Raw genomic sequence first — 16718 nt, 5'->3', positions numbered from 1 at the left:
CTCAAGGAAAAAAAAAATTTCAGTGGCAACTGATGATTTTGTATCGGCTGAGTCAAATTTATGCTCTGCGATGAAAACAAATGATCTTACAAATATCTGTTGTTAGGAACATTACACAATCGTTCTTCCACAGAACAAAAACTACACGCTTCGAAGTTACTGTACATTCCTTCAAGCCTTCTTGTTTCTTCTAGTTCAAGAAATGAGAAAATATTAGCATTCATCAGATTCCGCAGAAAACTTGGTTTCCTTTTGAGTCAAAAATTCTACAATCGAGATCGCCGTATGCATTTCATTGGAAAAAAAGGACCACGTGGACGATGAGCAGAAGCAAATTTTGGCCTCCCGTTCAACGAGGCAGAGGGCTTTATGTCCCAGCCTTCAATATTCTTAGGAACACACACATCAAAAAGCAACTGGCCCAGAACACCATGAGCATTGATGCTTGGTATGTTCTGCATGTGGAACAGCTCTCCATTCTGCAAGCTTGATTCTTTAGTACCATTGTACTCCATGGAGCTTGGCAAGAAAAAATGATCACTTGGGTCAATTGCTACTCTTTTTAGGCTCTCATTAGAACTCGCTGCGACTTTATGAAGATTGCAAACTGACTGAGACATTGAATGACACTGCAAACCCTGTGATTTTTTCCTTCTGTGTGAATAGACAGTAGCTGCCTTGACAAGCAACTCAGACACACCAGCTCTATAATCAGATGCATGAAGGTTGTAATGACCTGTAAAAAGAATGGTTAAATCAAATCATGAACAAATTCTACTATAAAATCTTAAAGGCACTGACATGGAAGCAAATAGAACATAAAAATCACCACCCCAAAGGAAAGATCCTGGTGTACAAATTGACTTGCCATTAATCAATAGCAAGCCAAGATTTAAAATTTTCATCTTGGCTTCTTTTTTGGCCAGTGGCGAGATGAAATAGTTAATGTAACAATAACAAGCTGGTGCCACTCGCGTATGGGCCGGCCGTCATCTTACTGTTGTATAAGATTATGCAGTCTGAGTTCTTTTACTTGCAGAACCCTTCTCATGTTGATTAGAAAAGCCTAAAATATTGTGTAAATCTAGACAAGATCTGCATTAGATATTAGCAATTCAGAAGAACATTTTGAATATGATATCTAACATGTCAAACAAACTTGTCTCAATCTTCTAGGACCACCTTGTGTCAGTGTTCATCTTAGTCAGCTTTTAGCATAACTATCTCTGGACATTAAATGACTGAATTACTACCATAATAAATGTAAACCTTAAATTATTCTTATTTGATATTGACTCAAACAAGAACCATAAATGTTAAACTGCCAAGACCTTCAAAAGCATCCTTAAGACATCGCTAACTAAATTAACAACTAAACATACCTACATGCAGCGAGCTGTTCCATTTTATTAGTTTAACATCACCACCAAGTTCCTGCAGATGTTGAGCAAAATTACAGATGACTTGGAAGGGAGCAAGTTCATCATCTTCGGAACAAAATATGAGGAATGGGCCAACATTCTGCATGATATTGTTTACTTAATCAATTAGAAGAAGAAAGTGGATAGCTTTAATGAAGATAAGCAGGATGTGGGAAAGAAAATGGAGCCTTACAACTGAAGAATACAGAGTCTGCCAATAGTCAGCACGTTCTGCTTCAAATCTGCTTATGAAGAGAGTGTCCAGGCCAGTTGCCAAGGCTTTTGCCATCCATGACACAACTCTAGGAGGGTGGGGCCTTTTCAGAACAGAAGGATGAAGAACAAATCGAGTGCCCAAATCACTTGTAAAGTCTACTGGAGTGGAGTCATATATTTGTCCACATAAAGACTCTTTTACAAGCTGATAGTCATGCTTTAAGAAATAAAGAAGATATTAACTTCAGCAAAATATACTTCAGTTGCAAGTAATTAGAGAAAATAAATAAATATCACAGTCATTATCATGCTTATAATTAGATCTAAGCTATCTGCACTAAGCTACAATAAAGCAATAAACAAATCAAAATTATCTCACTATCAGCTCTAACACATCATGGGTCAGTAGTTGCCAATTGTAACAAGTCCTACAAAAATATTGCATAGAGACAAGTCACAACAAACAAGTTAGAATTTTTAACTTAAGGAACAAGAATATACCAGATCAAGTTGTCCTTTGCACTGTTGGTCAATCAGCTGGAATGAAGAAAGATGCTACTGCTTATTATTAAAGTTGATTAAATTAAGAAACTAAAGTCAAGGAACAGTTGTGTATTGGAAGAAAACAGACCTGAAGAACTTTGTACATGCATCCTTTCGGTCCCCCAGAAAAAGCAGCGAATACAATGGGTGATGGACTAATCTTAAGTTCCTGTTACTCCAATGCAAAATTAAAAAAAATGTCATGATGGCTATTTAATGATGATCTGTTAACATACAACAATAAGGCCTAATCTCCAGACCACTTAATGGATCTATATACTTCAATAAGTCTCTGAACATCCTAGTGTAACACAGGTATAGATGGAAACTCAGATATAGCGAATGCACCACCAAGCCAACCACAGATGTTGGTCTGTATGTCAATCACTGATCAGTAAAGACAAAAATTAGCCCTCGACCTCCAAATCAAACCACATTTTTCACTGAATAATCTCCTTGTTCTGGTGTTTACTTCACAGTCTCCGGTTACTGCTATTTGTTAAAAAATGTTGTCTTAAAAAACATTGAATAAGAGAAGGAAATCTAAGTTAAGATCTACATACTCGAGCAAGTAGCATGTGACAGACTGTGGTCACCATGCCAACACTTTCAGGCCAATTTAGTCACAAAGATAATAAGACCGATGCCCTTTTGGCACGAAATGGCAATAATTGATTAAGACAGATTGTGAGAGTCCTGGTTCATCACTCCTCATGACCAGTAGAACTATTTGGAAATGGATCAGGTTGGTTTCCTGTGGAGAAAAGTATGGCAAAGAGAGAGGGTAGGAAGGTAGAGAATGAGCAAGAGGATGAGCAAGGCTTTATCACAAAATTCTGGGATCCAAAATTCAGATCATTACATGCCAACATGAGCTATGATTACATGCAATAATCATATGTTCATATTTTCCACAGTATATGCACATATAAAATCCCCTGCATATACCTACTGGGTCAATATAATCACCTGAAGAAGCTCTCTGAGTACACCATCAGCTAGTGATGCGGCCTTCTCAGGTAAAAACCTGCATAAATCATTGATTTATGGGCTCAAAAGGAGTTTTCGCACACTGATATATGATATAACCATAGTAGAGATTGGTTTCTGCACATTAATCACTCTAGTTATGTGTTTTAGCACGTATACCCGCAAAATAATATTTGCATGTACACCACTCTAAATCTCCTTTCTTCGAGCATGTATACTTACTTTAGTGTGCCAACCAAAAGGAATCAGGAAGTGTTTGTTGTGGTTGAGGCATCCAGCTTTTGGCAATAAATGACAAAAGATATCAGAAATTTTACTGATAATAGAAACAAACATCTAATGGAGAAATACCAGTTGGACATACTATTTCTCTTTCTAGAATACATTCGATGGTAAGATGAAGATGAAAAGTGTTGCTGGACTAACTAATCTTATTTAAGCTGATATCCCAAAACGATACCACTTTACACTTGAACCAATAATGAAGGCAGATAGTCAGGTACTTTATTTCTCATACTGTTTCTATGTTCTTCACTATGCTGCTACATGCTCGATGATGTCATTATCCTGGCTAATAGACAAAAATTTTATCATGTCGGCTAATATTAAATAGTAATTCAGAAAGATATGAAGTTGCGAGTCAGTGATGTTAAAGCAGGTGCATGTTCTCGCTAAATTTTCAGAACTGCAAATCAAGATAATGGATTCATGCATAAATTTGAAAAGGTAGCAAATTTCATCTAAGGTCCTCATTGAAGTGTCTCATTTGTTCTGTTTATCCTTAGCTCTTTGACATAAAATTACAAATCAACATACTCGCCTTAAGAAACCAGCAAAAATGTCAAAGTTGCAAATTTGATGCACAAAAAACATGGCCCAACCACAAATCCAAAATATAGAAAAGAAAAGGAAGAAATCCTGCTTTCTTCTGTTCATAACACTACAAGAAATCAAGCAGACTACGATTGCTTGACCAGAAAAATCTCTCGATGTAAATTCCCTGCCCTCACGCGTAAGTAATCTGATGAGGGGGAAAACAAGAAGGAAAAAGTTGACACTTACAAGGTGAGGAAATCGATATGGCAGACGAGCGACCGCCAGCCGAAGGACGAGTAGAGCTGCACGTAGGGCTTCAAGTGCCTCTCCTGGCTCGACAACCACGCGAACACCACCACGATCCCCTCCCTCCCCTCCTTACTCCCCCAGTAGAACCGCCCTCCGTCCCACCACATGTCTTACAATTCAAATCCAGGGCTTCCTCCGATCCGCACGATTCCCTCCCGATACCACCACGCGGCCGTCGATCGCGATTCCACAATCCGACTGAAAGAAAACCTACTCTCTTTGATTGGAAGGGACGAGGGGTAGGAGCGTCGAAGGGTTAGTATCCAGTTGCCGGGCGGCGGTGGTGCGAGAGTCAATGGATTTTTCCTCGGGAGACAACACTTCGGAGGTGGGGGAGAGGCTGAAGGAGGTGACGTCTCTTCTTTTGTGGGTGGGATGCCCCGACGAGGACTAATTGCTCTAATCTCTCTCCTTTTTATCCCTTTTTTTTCCTATTATTTATTAGGTAAATTCACAAAAAAAAAAATTCTAATTTTTTTTCAGAAATCCTCCTTTCTATAAATAAAATTCATAAAACACCCTCATTTTTATTATTCTTACGATCCTTATTCCCCTCTTTACCTATCACCCTAAATATCTTAGTCGATACTTATGATAGTTTTCATGTGTGAGCCCTCTATCCTTCATTTGTCCTTGACGAGGTTATGGGTAAAAACGAAAAAAAAAAGATATATGAATAAATAATAATAATAATAATAATAATAATAATAATAATAATAATTTAAGTTAGGAATGTAAGGATAATAATATAAGATAAAGATAATAGGTAGAAAGTGATAAGACTGATGAGCAAAGACATAGACAATTAAGTGTGGAGCCGATTCTTGACAATCCTATTTTATCCTCTTCTACTATCATGTTTTTGCAAGAAAAGAGACGGTGGATACATATTTTTCTTCTTTTCTTCGTTGATTAAACTTGAGAGATAACCATAAATCGTAGAATAAATATAATGTGATTTTCATGATGATCATATATTTCTTATTTGGTTTTCATATAATACTTCAGCTAAGTAGTTGAGATAATTATGAGAAAAAATTTATTTTTTTCATGAATTTGATTCACTTTTTTTTTTTCCAATTGATTCAAAATCAATGGTTGTCATTCCAAGGGAGGAATCATAACCAAACCTTCTCTAGATTTTGGTTTAGTTTAGAATTATGAAACTATTAATCGATTTGGCATTTGAGTAGTTTATTGAGAAAAGATTAATTTAGAAATGAGGGTGTTGGAGCGAGAGTCGATGGATTTTTCCTCGGGAGACAACACTTCGGAGGTGAGAGAGAAGTTGAAAGAGGTGTCGTCTCTTCTTTTGTGGGTGGGATGCCCAGATGAGGACCAACCAATTGCTCTAATCTCTCTCTTTTTTATCCCCTTTTTTCTGTTATTTATTAGGTAAATTAACAAAAAAAAATTCTAATTTTAATTTTTTTTTTACAAAAATCCTCCTTTCTATAAATAAAATTCATAAAACACCCTCATTTTTATTACTCTTACGGATCCTTATTGCTCCCCCTCTTTACCTATCATCCTAAATATCTTCGTCGATACTTATGATAATTTTCATGTGTGAGCCCCTCTATCCTTCATTTGTCGTCTTCATTGTCCCTGACGAGGTTATGGATAAGAGCAAAAACAAATGAGATATAATAATAATAATAATAATAATAATAATATAAAAATTCAAGTTAGGGAGGCGAGGGTAATAATATAAGGTAAAGATAATATGTAGAAAATGATAAGACTGATGAGCAAAGACATAGACGATCAAGTGTGGAGCCGATTCTCGATAGTCCTATTTTGTCCTCTTCTACTATCATATTTTGTGAGAAGAGACGACGGCTCAATGACCGAATAAATACATATTTTTCTTTTTTTCTTCATTAATTAAACTTGAGAGATAATCATAAATCGTAGAATAAATATAATGTGGTTTTCATGATGGTTTTCATACAATATTTCAAGCTAAGTAGTTGAGATAATTATGAGAAAAATTTTATTTTTTTCATGAATTTGATTCACTTTTTTTTTTTCCAATTGATTCAAAATTAATGGCTGTCATTCCAAGGGAGGAATCATAACCAAACCTTCTCTCGGTTTTGGTTTAGTTTAGAATTATGAAACTATTAATCGATTTGGCATTTGAGTAGTTTATTGGGAAAAGATTAAATATAGAGCCCTAACTCTATAGAAGCAATAAACATTATAATATTCTTTTTCCCTTTTTCTGTGAATTAAATAAAGTTTCTATAGCTGTCCCGATTGTCCCGTGCATTGTTTTAGCTGCTTTGTAATGCGAGGAGGGGGTAAAATGTCTTGGTTTTCTAGCATATTTTTTTTAATTTTGTTTTAAAATACATTTATTTGTTTATTTAAATATAGATAAAAATAATATAAAATACTTTTTTAATCTTTTTTATGTCCTAAAATAATTTTTATTTTTCTTAATTGATTTAATCCTTTGAATTGAGATGTGTCGTATAACAACGTATACATTTCTATTCATTTCCACAACCTTCCAGGAGCAGCGAAATCATATTTTAATTTCTTTAAACTATTCCATCAATTAATCATTTATTAAAATATTAGAATGAATGGATTTATCATTTGAAACAGTGTTTATGTTTTTCTATTTTTATTTATCAATTTGAACTCCGAATCATCGGTTTCAGTTCTTGTCTCCGATTTAAATCTGACTATAATCGGATTACACTGCACAAAACAGCACTATTGGAAAACAAAACTAAGATCTACATAAAATATTTAGAACACCAAACACATATATACATCCTCACGACCAAAGTTTGCAGCTTAGAGATGATACCGGAAAAGCAAGACTATCGGTATATACATATATATACACATAAGCTTAAGCTTTTATTCTACTGATACAAGGGAAACGCAAACCTGAATGGCTAGTAACTACATCTGATGCATTGAGATCTCCATCCTCACTACGGCAGCCAAGAAGTCGACAGCTTGCAGCGGGCTGAGCACTGCTACGACCCTTCTCAGCACTTTCATTCGCAAGGAATCAGCCACCACAGCCACCGTCCACTGCCTTGCCAGCATCCTCTCGATCGCTGCCTTCTCGGCAGCCGCCACCGCCGCTACCGCAGCCCTCCCTGCCATCATCAACCCCACTACCCCCTCGATCTGCACCCTCCTCATCTCCTCCTCCACCACGGCCACCTCCGCTCTCGTAACCCGACGAATCGCCTCCAACGCCCACGCCTGCTCCGCCGACAGAATTCCCGCGGGCACCAGCCGCAACGCCGCCGTCGGCCGCCAGCCTCCCATCCACAGCAAGGCCCTGGCCAGCACGCTCAACCAGGGCGGATAGAGCACGAAGGCCGGGTCGCGTAGCGCCAGGATCGACTTGATCAGGAAGTAGGAGGCGTGGTGGTCGATGACCTCGGCCACGAGGGCCCGGTGCTCGGCCTCGTGGACGGGCTCCCGTGGCACGTCCACAAGCCCGTCAAGGACGCACTGCATGAGCTGAAGCCATATCCAAGGGAACACTTGGAAGGCCACTTCTTCTGTGCTGCCGGCTTCGGTCGTCGTCATATACGACGATGTGCTAGCGTTGCTTCGCCGCCGACTCCTACTTAGCTGAACACCACTGCTCCTGTGCGTATGTATTTATCGTCGAGGGGCGGCGGGTTGCATGGGTTGGTGAAAGAGGGGAAGGCAACGCGTGGAGATGGCTCTTCGGAGGCGGGAGTCGTCGCATGAGGCCCTCGCATGGCGGGTGGGAAGGTGACACTGGTTTGGCACGTGGGGCCAAGGTGGCATGTAGGGGCAGTTTATGTGGCCTATGGTGCAGTTTAGCTGGCATGTGAAGCCCTTTGAACTCCCTGTCTCTGGCTTATTCCTGAGCTAAAATATCTCTCTGCCGTTGGTAAAGATCATTACAGGGGACAAAAGATAAAGTTAGATTTAAAATTTGAAGAAAAATCTTTTATTTTTTATTTTTTGTCTTTTAGTAATTAGCACATAAACTCTGTGATTTTTATTCCATCCCTCTAAATTGTATCATAACCTTACTTATTCCTCGCCAAGCAAAAGAGAAGAACGAGGGAAAGAAGCATGTAGCTCGAGGAAAGGAAGGTTGAGTGAGACGAGAACCGCGATGGTGGTGGCGCCTCGGAGGAGGCATCGCTGGAGCACCAGGAGATACGACCGAGCTCGGGGCTCGAACGACGCCGGGCGCCAGAAATCCCGGATGATCTCACGATCCGAGGCTTGACGTTGAAGCTGCGGCTCCGGAGCTCGAGGCTGCCGTCGTCCTCGCCACTTCCTCGAAGTCAATCTCTCTTGCTCGCTCGCTCGCCAGTCTACGAGATGAGAAGGGCGCCGTCACGTCCGTCTCACGTCGGAGTGTCACGTGGCAACGGCGTGGAAGGAGTCTGCTCCCCGGGCGTACGGGACCCGCTTCGCAAGGGAGAAACAGTGGATGAAATCAGCGGGCCGCAATCGAAGGTGTTCAAGTAGAACGGTGCCGTGGCCGCAGCTCATGCATGAGCTGAAATCCCAGAGTAGAACGACACAGGCACAACGGGAACGGGTCTCTCTTTATCGTCGAGGGACGAAGGGCCACCGGAACATGGGTTTGGTCTGCCTTCGTGTCCCGGAGACCCACCGGAAATGCTCCGCTTGTGCTCCTGATGTCCATGGCCTCCCTTCTAAGCGTCAATCAGTTCTTCTAACTCTTTGATGGGTACCTCATCTAAGCTTCGGCAACAATTTTAAGTTTGAGTTTATGAGATTTCTGCCAGATGCATTGTAACTGTTTGATGATCATGCTTAAAGGGACCTTAGAAGTTTGACTGGACTACAACATCGGAAGACACGGACAGGATGCTGGCTGACGACATGTACAGGAAATCTGATGATAAACCAGAGAACATGGCAATATAGTTTATCTTCATTTCATGTGAATTGCAACCACATGTACTTTTTCATCTCAATCGTAAAGTTCGAATAGATTAACTGCTGCTGCCAAGTAGGTTTGTGGAGTGATAGAAACATGCCTGGTCTGCATGCTGATTTGAACTTGATCTAAGCAAGCCATGGACATGCACCTGTTGATAACAACACCATTGCTAAAATATATTGCTTTTGATAATATAAGAACACTGACGATTGATGTACTGAAATTACACTGTACAGAACAGCATTATAGGAGAACAACTATGGTCTAGGTAATATGTTTAGAACGCTTATGTATCCTCACAAACTTTGTTTTCGGTTTAGTGATACTGGAAAAGCAAGTCTACTTGTGTTGATACAAGCGAAACGCAAAACTAAAGGACTGATGATAACTACATCTGATGCATTGAGATCTCCATCCTCACTACATCAGCCAAGAAGTCCACAGCTTGTAGCGGGCTGAGCACTGCTACCACCCTTCTCAGCACTTCCATTCTCAAGGAATCAGCCACGACCGCCACCGTCCACTGTCTTGCCACCATCCTCCCAATCGCTGCTTTCTCAGCCGCCGCCACCGCGGCCGCCGAGACCGCAGCCCTCCCCGCCATCATTAACCGCACCAACCCGTCGTTCTGCACCCTCCTCATCTCCTTCTCTACTGCCGCCACCGCCGCTCTCGTCACCGCACGAATCACCTCCAACGACGACGACTGCTCCCCCGATAGGGCCCCCGCGGGCACCAGCCGCAACGCCGCCGTCGGCTGCCAGCCTCCCATCCACAGCAAGGCCTTGGCCATCAGGCTCAACCGGGGCGGACAGAGCGCGACGGCCGGGTCGCGCAGCGCCAGAATCGACTTGGCAAAGAAGTAAGAGACGTGGTAGTCCATGGCCTCGGCGACGTAGGCGCGATGCTCGGCCTCGTGGACTGGCTCCCGTGGCACGTTCACAAGCCGGTCAAGGACGGACTGCATGAGCTGAAGCCATGTCCGGAGGATCACTTGGATGGCTGCCACTTCTGTACCGAAGGCTCCGGTCCTCGTCATATATGCCGATGTGCCGGTGCCGATTGGTACTTATCCGAGTCACGATTCTGTGCGTGTATCTATATGTAGCGCGAGACGAGGCGGTTTGCATGGCTTCGTGGGAGAGGAGAAGGCAACGCGTGGAGATGGCTCTTCGAATTCGGAGGCGGACGCACCTTGGTGAGGTGGGTAGGCGGGCGACACTAGCTTGACACGCGGGGACCAAGGCGGTACGTGGGGGCCAAGATGGCATGTGGGGTCCTTTAAACTGCCCTTATTGCTTTGCTAAAATATCTCTCTTGTTGGTAAAGATCATTGGAAAGAAAAAATAGTAATGTTAAAATTTAATGGGAAATCTTTTTTTTTTTGTATTTTAGTAATTATCCATGGTTTCCATTTTATTCACCTAAATTGAAATGTAACCTACATATTTCGTTAAAATTCAGCAATTTTTAGCGATTAATTGAAATTTTGATGTAATATTTTTTTTTAATTAATGATACAAAAATTAGTATTATTAAAGGGACAGATATGTAATTTTGCCTTTGAAAAACGAGTGCAATTTTCTCGAGGGAATTCAAGATTTGAGAAGATCAATTTGAAATAACGATCCGTTATATATACCCGTTATTGTGAAATATCGATTCCTATTGTAACGCTCGTTATATAGTAGAATAACGGGGATAACGTTGAGGTCACCCTCCAACCGTGGCTGCATTCACCGAAGCCCTCCAAGATACAAGAATGCTGTGGTCCGCGCCATCTTCCTCTTCTTCTTCGTCCTCGTCGGTATCGTCTTTTAGGGCTTGGGAATCCCTGTCTTTTCCCTGCTGTAAACCCCATTCAGCATTTCCGAAGCCCAATATCATCTTCTTGAACCCTAATCCCGAACGCTTCTCCGTCTTATCCTCCTCTTCTCCTCATCCTCCTTCTCCGCTCGTTGCTAGCACTACTCTTCCTTCGTCGACCGCTCCGGTGTTGAAGAAGCGGAAGAGGTACCGCAAGCCCTACCCCGGGGAGAGCGAGGGCATCGTTCAGGAGATGAGGTTCGTCGCCATGAGGCTTCGCAACGACGCTGGCAGCGGAGAAGAGAAAGAGGAGGAGCAGGCCGGCGGCGGTTGGGAGACATGGCAGCCGAGCATGGAAGGCTTCCTCAAGTATTTGGTCGACAGCAAGCTGGTGTTCGAGACTATCGAGCGTATTGTGGACGAGTCCACCGATGTCGCCCGTAAGAACTCCCGTTCTCCTCTTCTTGCTCTTCTTTTATTTCCCCTGCCAAAATTGAAAATGCTCACTGGCGAAACTGTTCATTACTGATAATTTCTTTAGCTTAAAACTTCTGGTTCTATTGTAGCTTGTGCTAAAATCTTTAATTTCTTGGGGAAAATAGGACTCATGATATTTTCTTTCAAGAAGAGATCCTCACTGGTCACCGTTTGAATTGGTGGGAGTTTCTTGGGTTATCTTCCCAGATTCCTCATCACGTATGGAGAGAGAGAGAGAGAGATAAAAGGTTAGTGGGGAATTGATGGGTCGTAAATAAATTCTCTTCCTGAGCAGGAGATCTAATGCATAGATTCCCATGAAGAACTATGGGGAGAAACAAGATGGGATGAAAGAACATTTCTGAGCCCACCGAGGAGGAGAGGTTTCCTTTTTATGCAGACAATACCTTCAAATCTTGATCAGGACAAACTAAGATACTTAATTGTTAAGCTACCAGAATCAAGAATCGCTAGTATGATTACTTCTAAATGATTCATCCTTCTGGTTTTTTGTTGCTTATATTTTGATTTAAATGAGTTCATCTCTGTGCATCTTTATCTACGTGTTCATATTTCTTCCCGGAAGTTGATGGAAACAAATTATGGTCCACAGGTCTGATTCTAGGTAGAATTTCTAGTTTTTTTTTTTTTTACTTAAGTTTGTGTTCTGGATATCATAACTCATCTAATTTGTAAAGAAGGTTGTGGCCACAAGTTAGATTTAGCTGCAAACTACTGTGTTATTTATCCTCTAAAATTTACAGAGTTAGACATTTGGGTAATTGAATCTAATTGTAGTATCACAACAGAAAAGGTGCACACAACTTGGATCGATGAGTTAATGAAGTTATGCACTGGAAAAAGAAGTTTCTTATTGCTGTAATTTCACTTGTGGGAATGTGTTGCTGAATGTCAATCTTCCTAAAGTCCAGAAGTTAAAACTAAGTGATAGTATAAGGAATTTTGATAAAATGGCTTTTGAGTTTATATTTCCATGGTATTATTGCAGTATTTTGATGCAGTGTCATGCTCATAGTTCTGATGTGCCAGGAGCAACTTAGATGGTAAGAGTTGTTATAATACTAGATTATGACCGTCAGGGTGCATTTTTTTTAGGCACTGAAAGCTAAATGATTCTGCGTTTACTAGATGTATCACCAGTAAGTATGGACCAACCTAGATTTTAGAAAGAACAGTTATCGATTTTTTTAAATTATGTATTTGCAGTTGCAGATGTTTGTTGGGACTTATGGCTTTGTTGTTGTTGTATTTGCAGATGTTTATTTCAGAAATACTGGTCTTGAGCGGGCTGCTAGTCTTTCAAAAGACTTAGAGTGGTTCAGTCGAAGAGATATTATGATTCCAAAACCAAGTAATCCTGGGACTTCATATGCTACTTATCTGAGTGAATTGGCTGAGAAAAGTGTGCCATCATTTCTGTGCCATTTCTACAACATTTACTTTGCACATATAACAGGTGGCCAGAGGATAGGTAAAAAGGTAATCTAGCAAACCATTTTTATCCTGTATGTTGCTACTTGATTAGAATAGTTGATAAGCCATTTGATGATTTCATTAACATGTTCTTTGGTTGTGTTGTACAAACTTGGAGCTAATAGAAAATATATCTAATTTGTGTGTCTTTTGACTTTTTATGTTGGATTGGTGGATCTTGCTTTACCTTTAAATTTCTCATTGGCACTGTTATTCTGTTTCACTTTATGGTCTGACTGAAATATAGAACAATGCATTAGTTTCTGTCATGTGTCAATCTCGGTGTCAACTTTTTACTGACTACCACATGCATACTCATTTTCCTACTTATGTCCACCGAATAAAGTCGGTAATGTACTTTTATGCAACTCACTTTTAAAAATTTAGTCATCAATGATCCAAAATTAGCATAATTACACTTATTCATTACCATTAGTTGAGAGTACTTAAATTTTTGAAATAAAATGATCAATGTCAATGGTACGAGGAGAGATAGAGGAAGATCCAAGGAGACTTTAATAGAAATTATAAATAAAAATTAAAGTATTCCGGATTTAAATAAGCATGTGACTTTTTACAAATCTCCATGGCGGCAAAAGATTCATTTAACCGACCCCAAATAGTTGGGACTTACGGTTTTATTGTTGTTGTATTATTTTTTAGGCCCTCTCTCTCTCTCTCTCTCTCTCTCTCTCTCTCTCTCTCTGTCACACACACACACATGCTGATGTAAATGAATACTATGTGTACTTCATGTAGTCATATCCTGACTATCACTGCAAGCATTCAATTTCAATCCATTTATCTGGGACATTGTGACTTGTATTGTTCTTGTAAAGTAATGAATCAATTTAAGTGACAGACTGATACATGATCGTTATCATGACAAAAAGATTTCTCTCTTTTGTCAAATTCTTATATCTTCATGTTGGTGACATTATTTTCTCATTAATTAGTAACCTATTGTAATTCAACTTTATCGGATTTTTTATTTATCAGGTTTGTGACATGCTTTTGGAAGGAAGGGAACTTGAGTTCTACAAATGGGACAGTGATGTTCATGAACTGTTGAAAGGCACGAGGGAGAATCTCAACAACCTAGGAGAAGTACACAATATGATGATGCTATGCTAGATATGCATTTTATTATTAAGGAATTTCAGTTCATTAGATATTAATTATCTTCTTATTTGACAAATTTGTCTCTGCAGCATTGGACCCGAGATGAAAAGAATACCTGTCTGAGGGAAGCAGCTAAGTCATTCCGGTATTTGGGGCAAATTGTGCGCTTGATCATTTTGTAACTTCCTTTTATATTATATTTTATGCGGCTTAAAATTTTCCATACTAAGCAGTGCTGCTTTGAAAGAGGGAGATCAGTGGTCTAATTGATTGTCTCATTGTAATTTGTAATTTATGTTGATATTGGAAAATGAAGCTGTATAAGGTTTCTGGCATTTCCTTTTAAATATACCTTTGATCATGCTTCTTGATTAATGTAGTAGTTTTACTTTTGGGTTATTTGTTATTTTTATTATTTTTCACTTCTAATTTTTGAAGTGTAGCATCCACAAATTTACAACCAAACTCTTTTTTCATCTGTCTGAGCTCTCTCTTTATGTTATGGTCTCTTTTCCCCTTCATCCTGTCCCCTCTTGTTCCTTTTTGTTATGTTTTTTTCTTCTCATGGCATCATTGAAACAGCTCGTAACTGATTGATTGATTTCTGATTGACCTATAGAGTCATTAATCTGTTGCTTAATTCTTTCATTTGTCTTTTTGGTTTAACATGCCTCTTTTGTTCTGTATTCAGTATTTGGAATTGGATTAAACTGATGATACTCAATAGCTTGTATTCATTGGAATGCCCTATTCAGAAGGAATGCCTATTAAAATTTGCACTATAGATGACTTGCATGTGGAATAGGCATGGTCTTGAATTCTAGTGTTTCTGTTTGGTTTCAGGAGCCCACGAAGCTTTTATCATCATATTTATAATCATCTGTTGTTTTTGAACAAACTAAAAAATCCCCCCTGCAGTTATTGGGGTACCCATCCCCCCAAAGGATCTTCGATCCTCGTGTATTCTTTTCTCATTGTTTCTTTAGTGATTCATTTAATATTACTGTGATCACTATGAATAGCTAAAATTATTATCCTTTTAGCTTGTATGTGTTTGGATTAATTTCCTGAAGGGTCCCTCCATTTGTTTGAGTTCATTTTGGACTTTAGAGTGTCACATCTGTTATTAAATCATAATGTGCCTGCTGTTGTATGAAAGTTGTCTCATCTCCTGTGTATCATTGAGAAAGATTCCGAATTGCTTATGCTGCACAGCATTGTATGTTTCTGAATTTATTAAGTCGAGACAAGAAGAGTGAGCATAAAGTTGGTTTGTTTATTTGCTAAATCCCAAAGGCAGTGTTTTGTTTTAGAGTTGCCTGTCTTCAATGAGGTACATTTTTGGCAGGTGTCCACTGATGGTTTAGTTTTCGCCTATCTGATTTCTCTAGCTGTTTAATTATTTTTTTCTTATAGATCCAAATGGAGAAGAGTTTATTCAGCGTTGCCGTTTAGTGCATTATTACTGTCAAGGTTAGACAAGTTGGTCATCTTTCATTTTTTGTTTCATGTTGCCAAATTATTTTTCCAGCTTAATTTATTTGTAACAAAAGTAAAAAAGAAAAAGAAAAGTATAGTTACTACATGTTTAGACTGTCCGGTGTAGATTAATTGCGTGATGTGTATGTAGGTAACTGGAGTCATTTTAGTGGAGCTGTACTCAAATGATGGGGCATCGGGTCCAGGTGGGAACTGCACCACAGCTATGGAGGTCGATACTGACGGGTGATCTCCTTTCTCAAACACAAATGGATCCCACACAGCAGAGCTGGTATCATGAAGACAGGTGATCTCCACCCCAAACAAACGCCACTAATCACAAGAGGTACGCAATTTCTCATGAGGACGAGTTACAGTCAACCAGCATTAAAGAGTAAACATATCAAGTGGGCATCGAGAGGTACTTTGGATCACGAGTCCGTAGTGGAATCGCGCCAAGCCATGTTGTGTTATTATGAACATGATAGCTCCGTAGGAGTCACGCATGCGTAGGGCCAGGGATTAACTTACGTTCATCCTTCAAACGCACTCCTCTCGATGATGACGAGGAGATTGGAAATACGAGTTCTTCGTGTGAACTTGTGGACGCCTAAACTTTTGACATGATGAATTATAATTCTTGAGACGTATATGTATTTCTCAGGTGGTGGCCTCATGTCCGGTTGCCCTCTTTCAGGATTAGGTATGGCTTATTTAGTACATATTTACTGGTGCATAGAGGACACCACTTCCATGCGGTGGGCTGAGTCATTTGGTCAGGCCTGCATGTCAGGTGTCGCTCCACCGACCATCGCTGCGCTGTGACACTTGGGTCGTGTCTGCGTTAGTAATGCTTTTAGTCATCGAGGCATCGGAGTCAATGCGTGTCGAAGACTTGTTTTCCTTTTTGATCGGGTTGAGAAGTAGGCATCATTGACATGTCAAAAGCATGGGCGTTTGGTGGCCACTTAGGGGCCGTAATATATTTAATAAGCGGTTGATGTGTGGTGATATGGCTTCTTACGAATCATGTAGTGAAAACTAGACGCATGCACGCACGGAAGTGGTCAAAGAAGGCTGTGAATGGCCCATATATGTCATCAATTAGA

At 40.1% G+C, this 16718-nt stretch overlaps 4 protein-coding genes across 6 annotated transcripts; 1 reads left to right on the top strand and 3 right to left on the bottom strand.

Moving 5' to 3' along the window:
* Positions 1-48: 48 nt before the first annotated feature.
* Positions 49-4678, bottom strand: LOC103974486 (uncharacterized). Of its 2 annotated transcripts, XM_065112170.1 has the most exons (7): positions 4233-4678; positions 3150-3207; positions 2269-2349; positions 2139-2174; positions 1615-1854; positions 1383-1521; positions 49-736 (listed from the first exon to the last, which is right to left on the bottom strand). In XM_065112170.1, the coding sequence occupies exons 1-7, from the start codon at positions 4400-4402 to the stop codon at positions 267-269; spliced, it is 1194 nt and encodes a 397-aa protein (XP_064968242.1). In that variant the 5' UTR covers positions 4403-4678; the 3' UTR covers positions 49-266. The 2 variants fall into 2 exon arrangements, with proteins under 2 accessions (XP_064968242.1, XP_064968243.1); XM_065112171.1 differs by lacking the exon at positions 2139-2174.
* Positions 4679-7217: 2539 nt separating this feature from the next.
* LOC103988326 (protein DOG1-like 4) lies at positions 7218-7862 on the bottom strand. The gene has a single exon (XM_009406870.2). It carries the CDS (start codon positions 7860-7862, stop codon positions 7218-7220), a length of 645 nt encoding a protein of 214 aa, XP_009405145.2.
* Positions 7863-9619: 1757 nt separating this feature from the next.
* LOC103988325 (protein RESPONSE TO ABA AND SALT 1-like) lies at positions 9620-10270 on the bottom strand. The gene has a single exon (XM_009406868.2). The coding sequence runs from the start codon at positions 10268-10270 to the stop codon at positions 9620-9622; it is 651 nt and encodes a 216-aa protein (XP_009405143.2).
* Positions 10271-10956: 686 nt separating this feature from the next.
* LOC135614626 (probable inactive heme oxygenase 2, chloroplastic) lies at positions 10957-14529 on the top strand. Of its 2 annotated transcripts, none has more exons than XM_065112169.1 (4): positions 10957-11477; positions 12791-13014; positions 14008-14083; positions 14220-14529. In XM_065112169.1, exons 1-4 carry the CDS (start codon positions 10994-10996, stop codon positions 14234-14236), a joined length of 801 nt encoding a protein of 266 aa, XP_064968241.1. In that variant the 5' UTR covers positions 10957-10993; the 3' UTR covers positions 14237-14529. The 2 variants fall into 2 exon arrangements, with proteins under 2 accessions (XP_064968241.1, XP_064968240.1); XM_065112168.1 differs by having other exon boundaries at positions 14008-14115.
* The last annotated feature ends 2189 nt before the right edge of the window (positions 14530-16718 follow it).

Source organism: Musa acuminata, chromosome BXJ2-6 (assembly GCF_036884655.1).
Source record: "Musa acuminata AAA Group cultivar baxijiao chromosome BXJ2-6, Cavendish_Baxijiao_AAA, whole genome shotgun sequence".
NCBI classification, from domain to species: domain Eukaryota; kingdom Viridiplantae; phylum Streptophyta; class Magnoliopsida; order Zingiberales; family Musaceae; genus Musa; species Musa acuminata.
This window is presented reverse-complemented; position numbering and strand designations above follow the sequence as displayed.

Bases quoted from the DNA above. Each gene is read 5' to 3' on its own strand.
- LOC103974486 (XM_065112170.1), bottom strand. From the start codon at position 4,402: ATGTGGTGGGACGGAGGGCGGTTCTACTGGGGGAGTAAGGAGGGGAGG. The intron at 2,175-2,268 runs GTCTGTTTTCTT...TCTTCATTCCAG, and splicing joins GCATGTACAAAGTTCTTCAG to CTGATTGACCAACAGTGCAA. The intron at 1,522-1,614 runs GTAAGGCTCCAT...AATATCATGCAG, and splicing joins AGACTCTGTATTCTTCAGTT to AATGTTGGCCCATTCCTCAT.
- LOC103988326 (XM_009406870.2), bottom strand. From the start codon at position 7,862: ATGACGACGACCGAAGCCGGCAGCACAGAAGAAGTGGCCTTCCAAGTG.
- LOC103988325 (XM_009406868.2), bottom strand. From the start codon at position 10,270: ATGACGAGGACCGGAGCCTTCGGTACAGAAGTGGCAGCCATCCAAGTG.
- LOC135614626 (XM_065112168.1), top strand. From the start codon at position 10,994: ATGCTGTGGTCCGCGCCATCTTCCTCTTCTTCTTCGTCCTCGTCGGTA. The intron at 11,478-12,790 runs GTAAGAACTCCC...TTGTATTTGCAG, and splicing joins CGAGTCCACCGATGTCGCCC to ATGTTTATTTCAGAAATACT. The intron at 14,116-14,219 runs GTACACAATATG...TTGTCTCTGCAG, and splicing joins ATCTCAACAACCTAGGAGAA to CATTGGACCCGAGATGAAAA.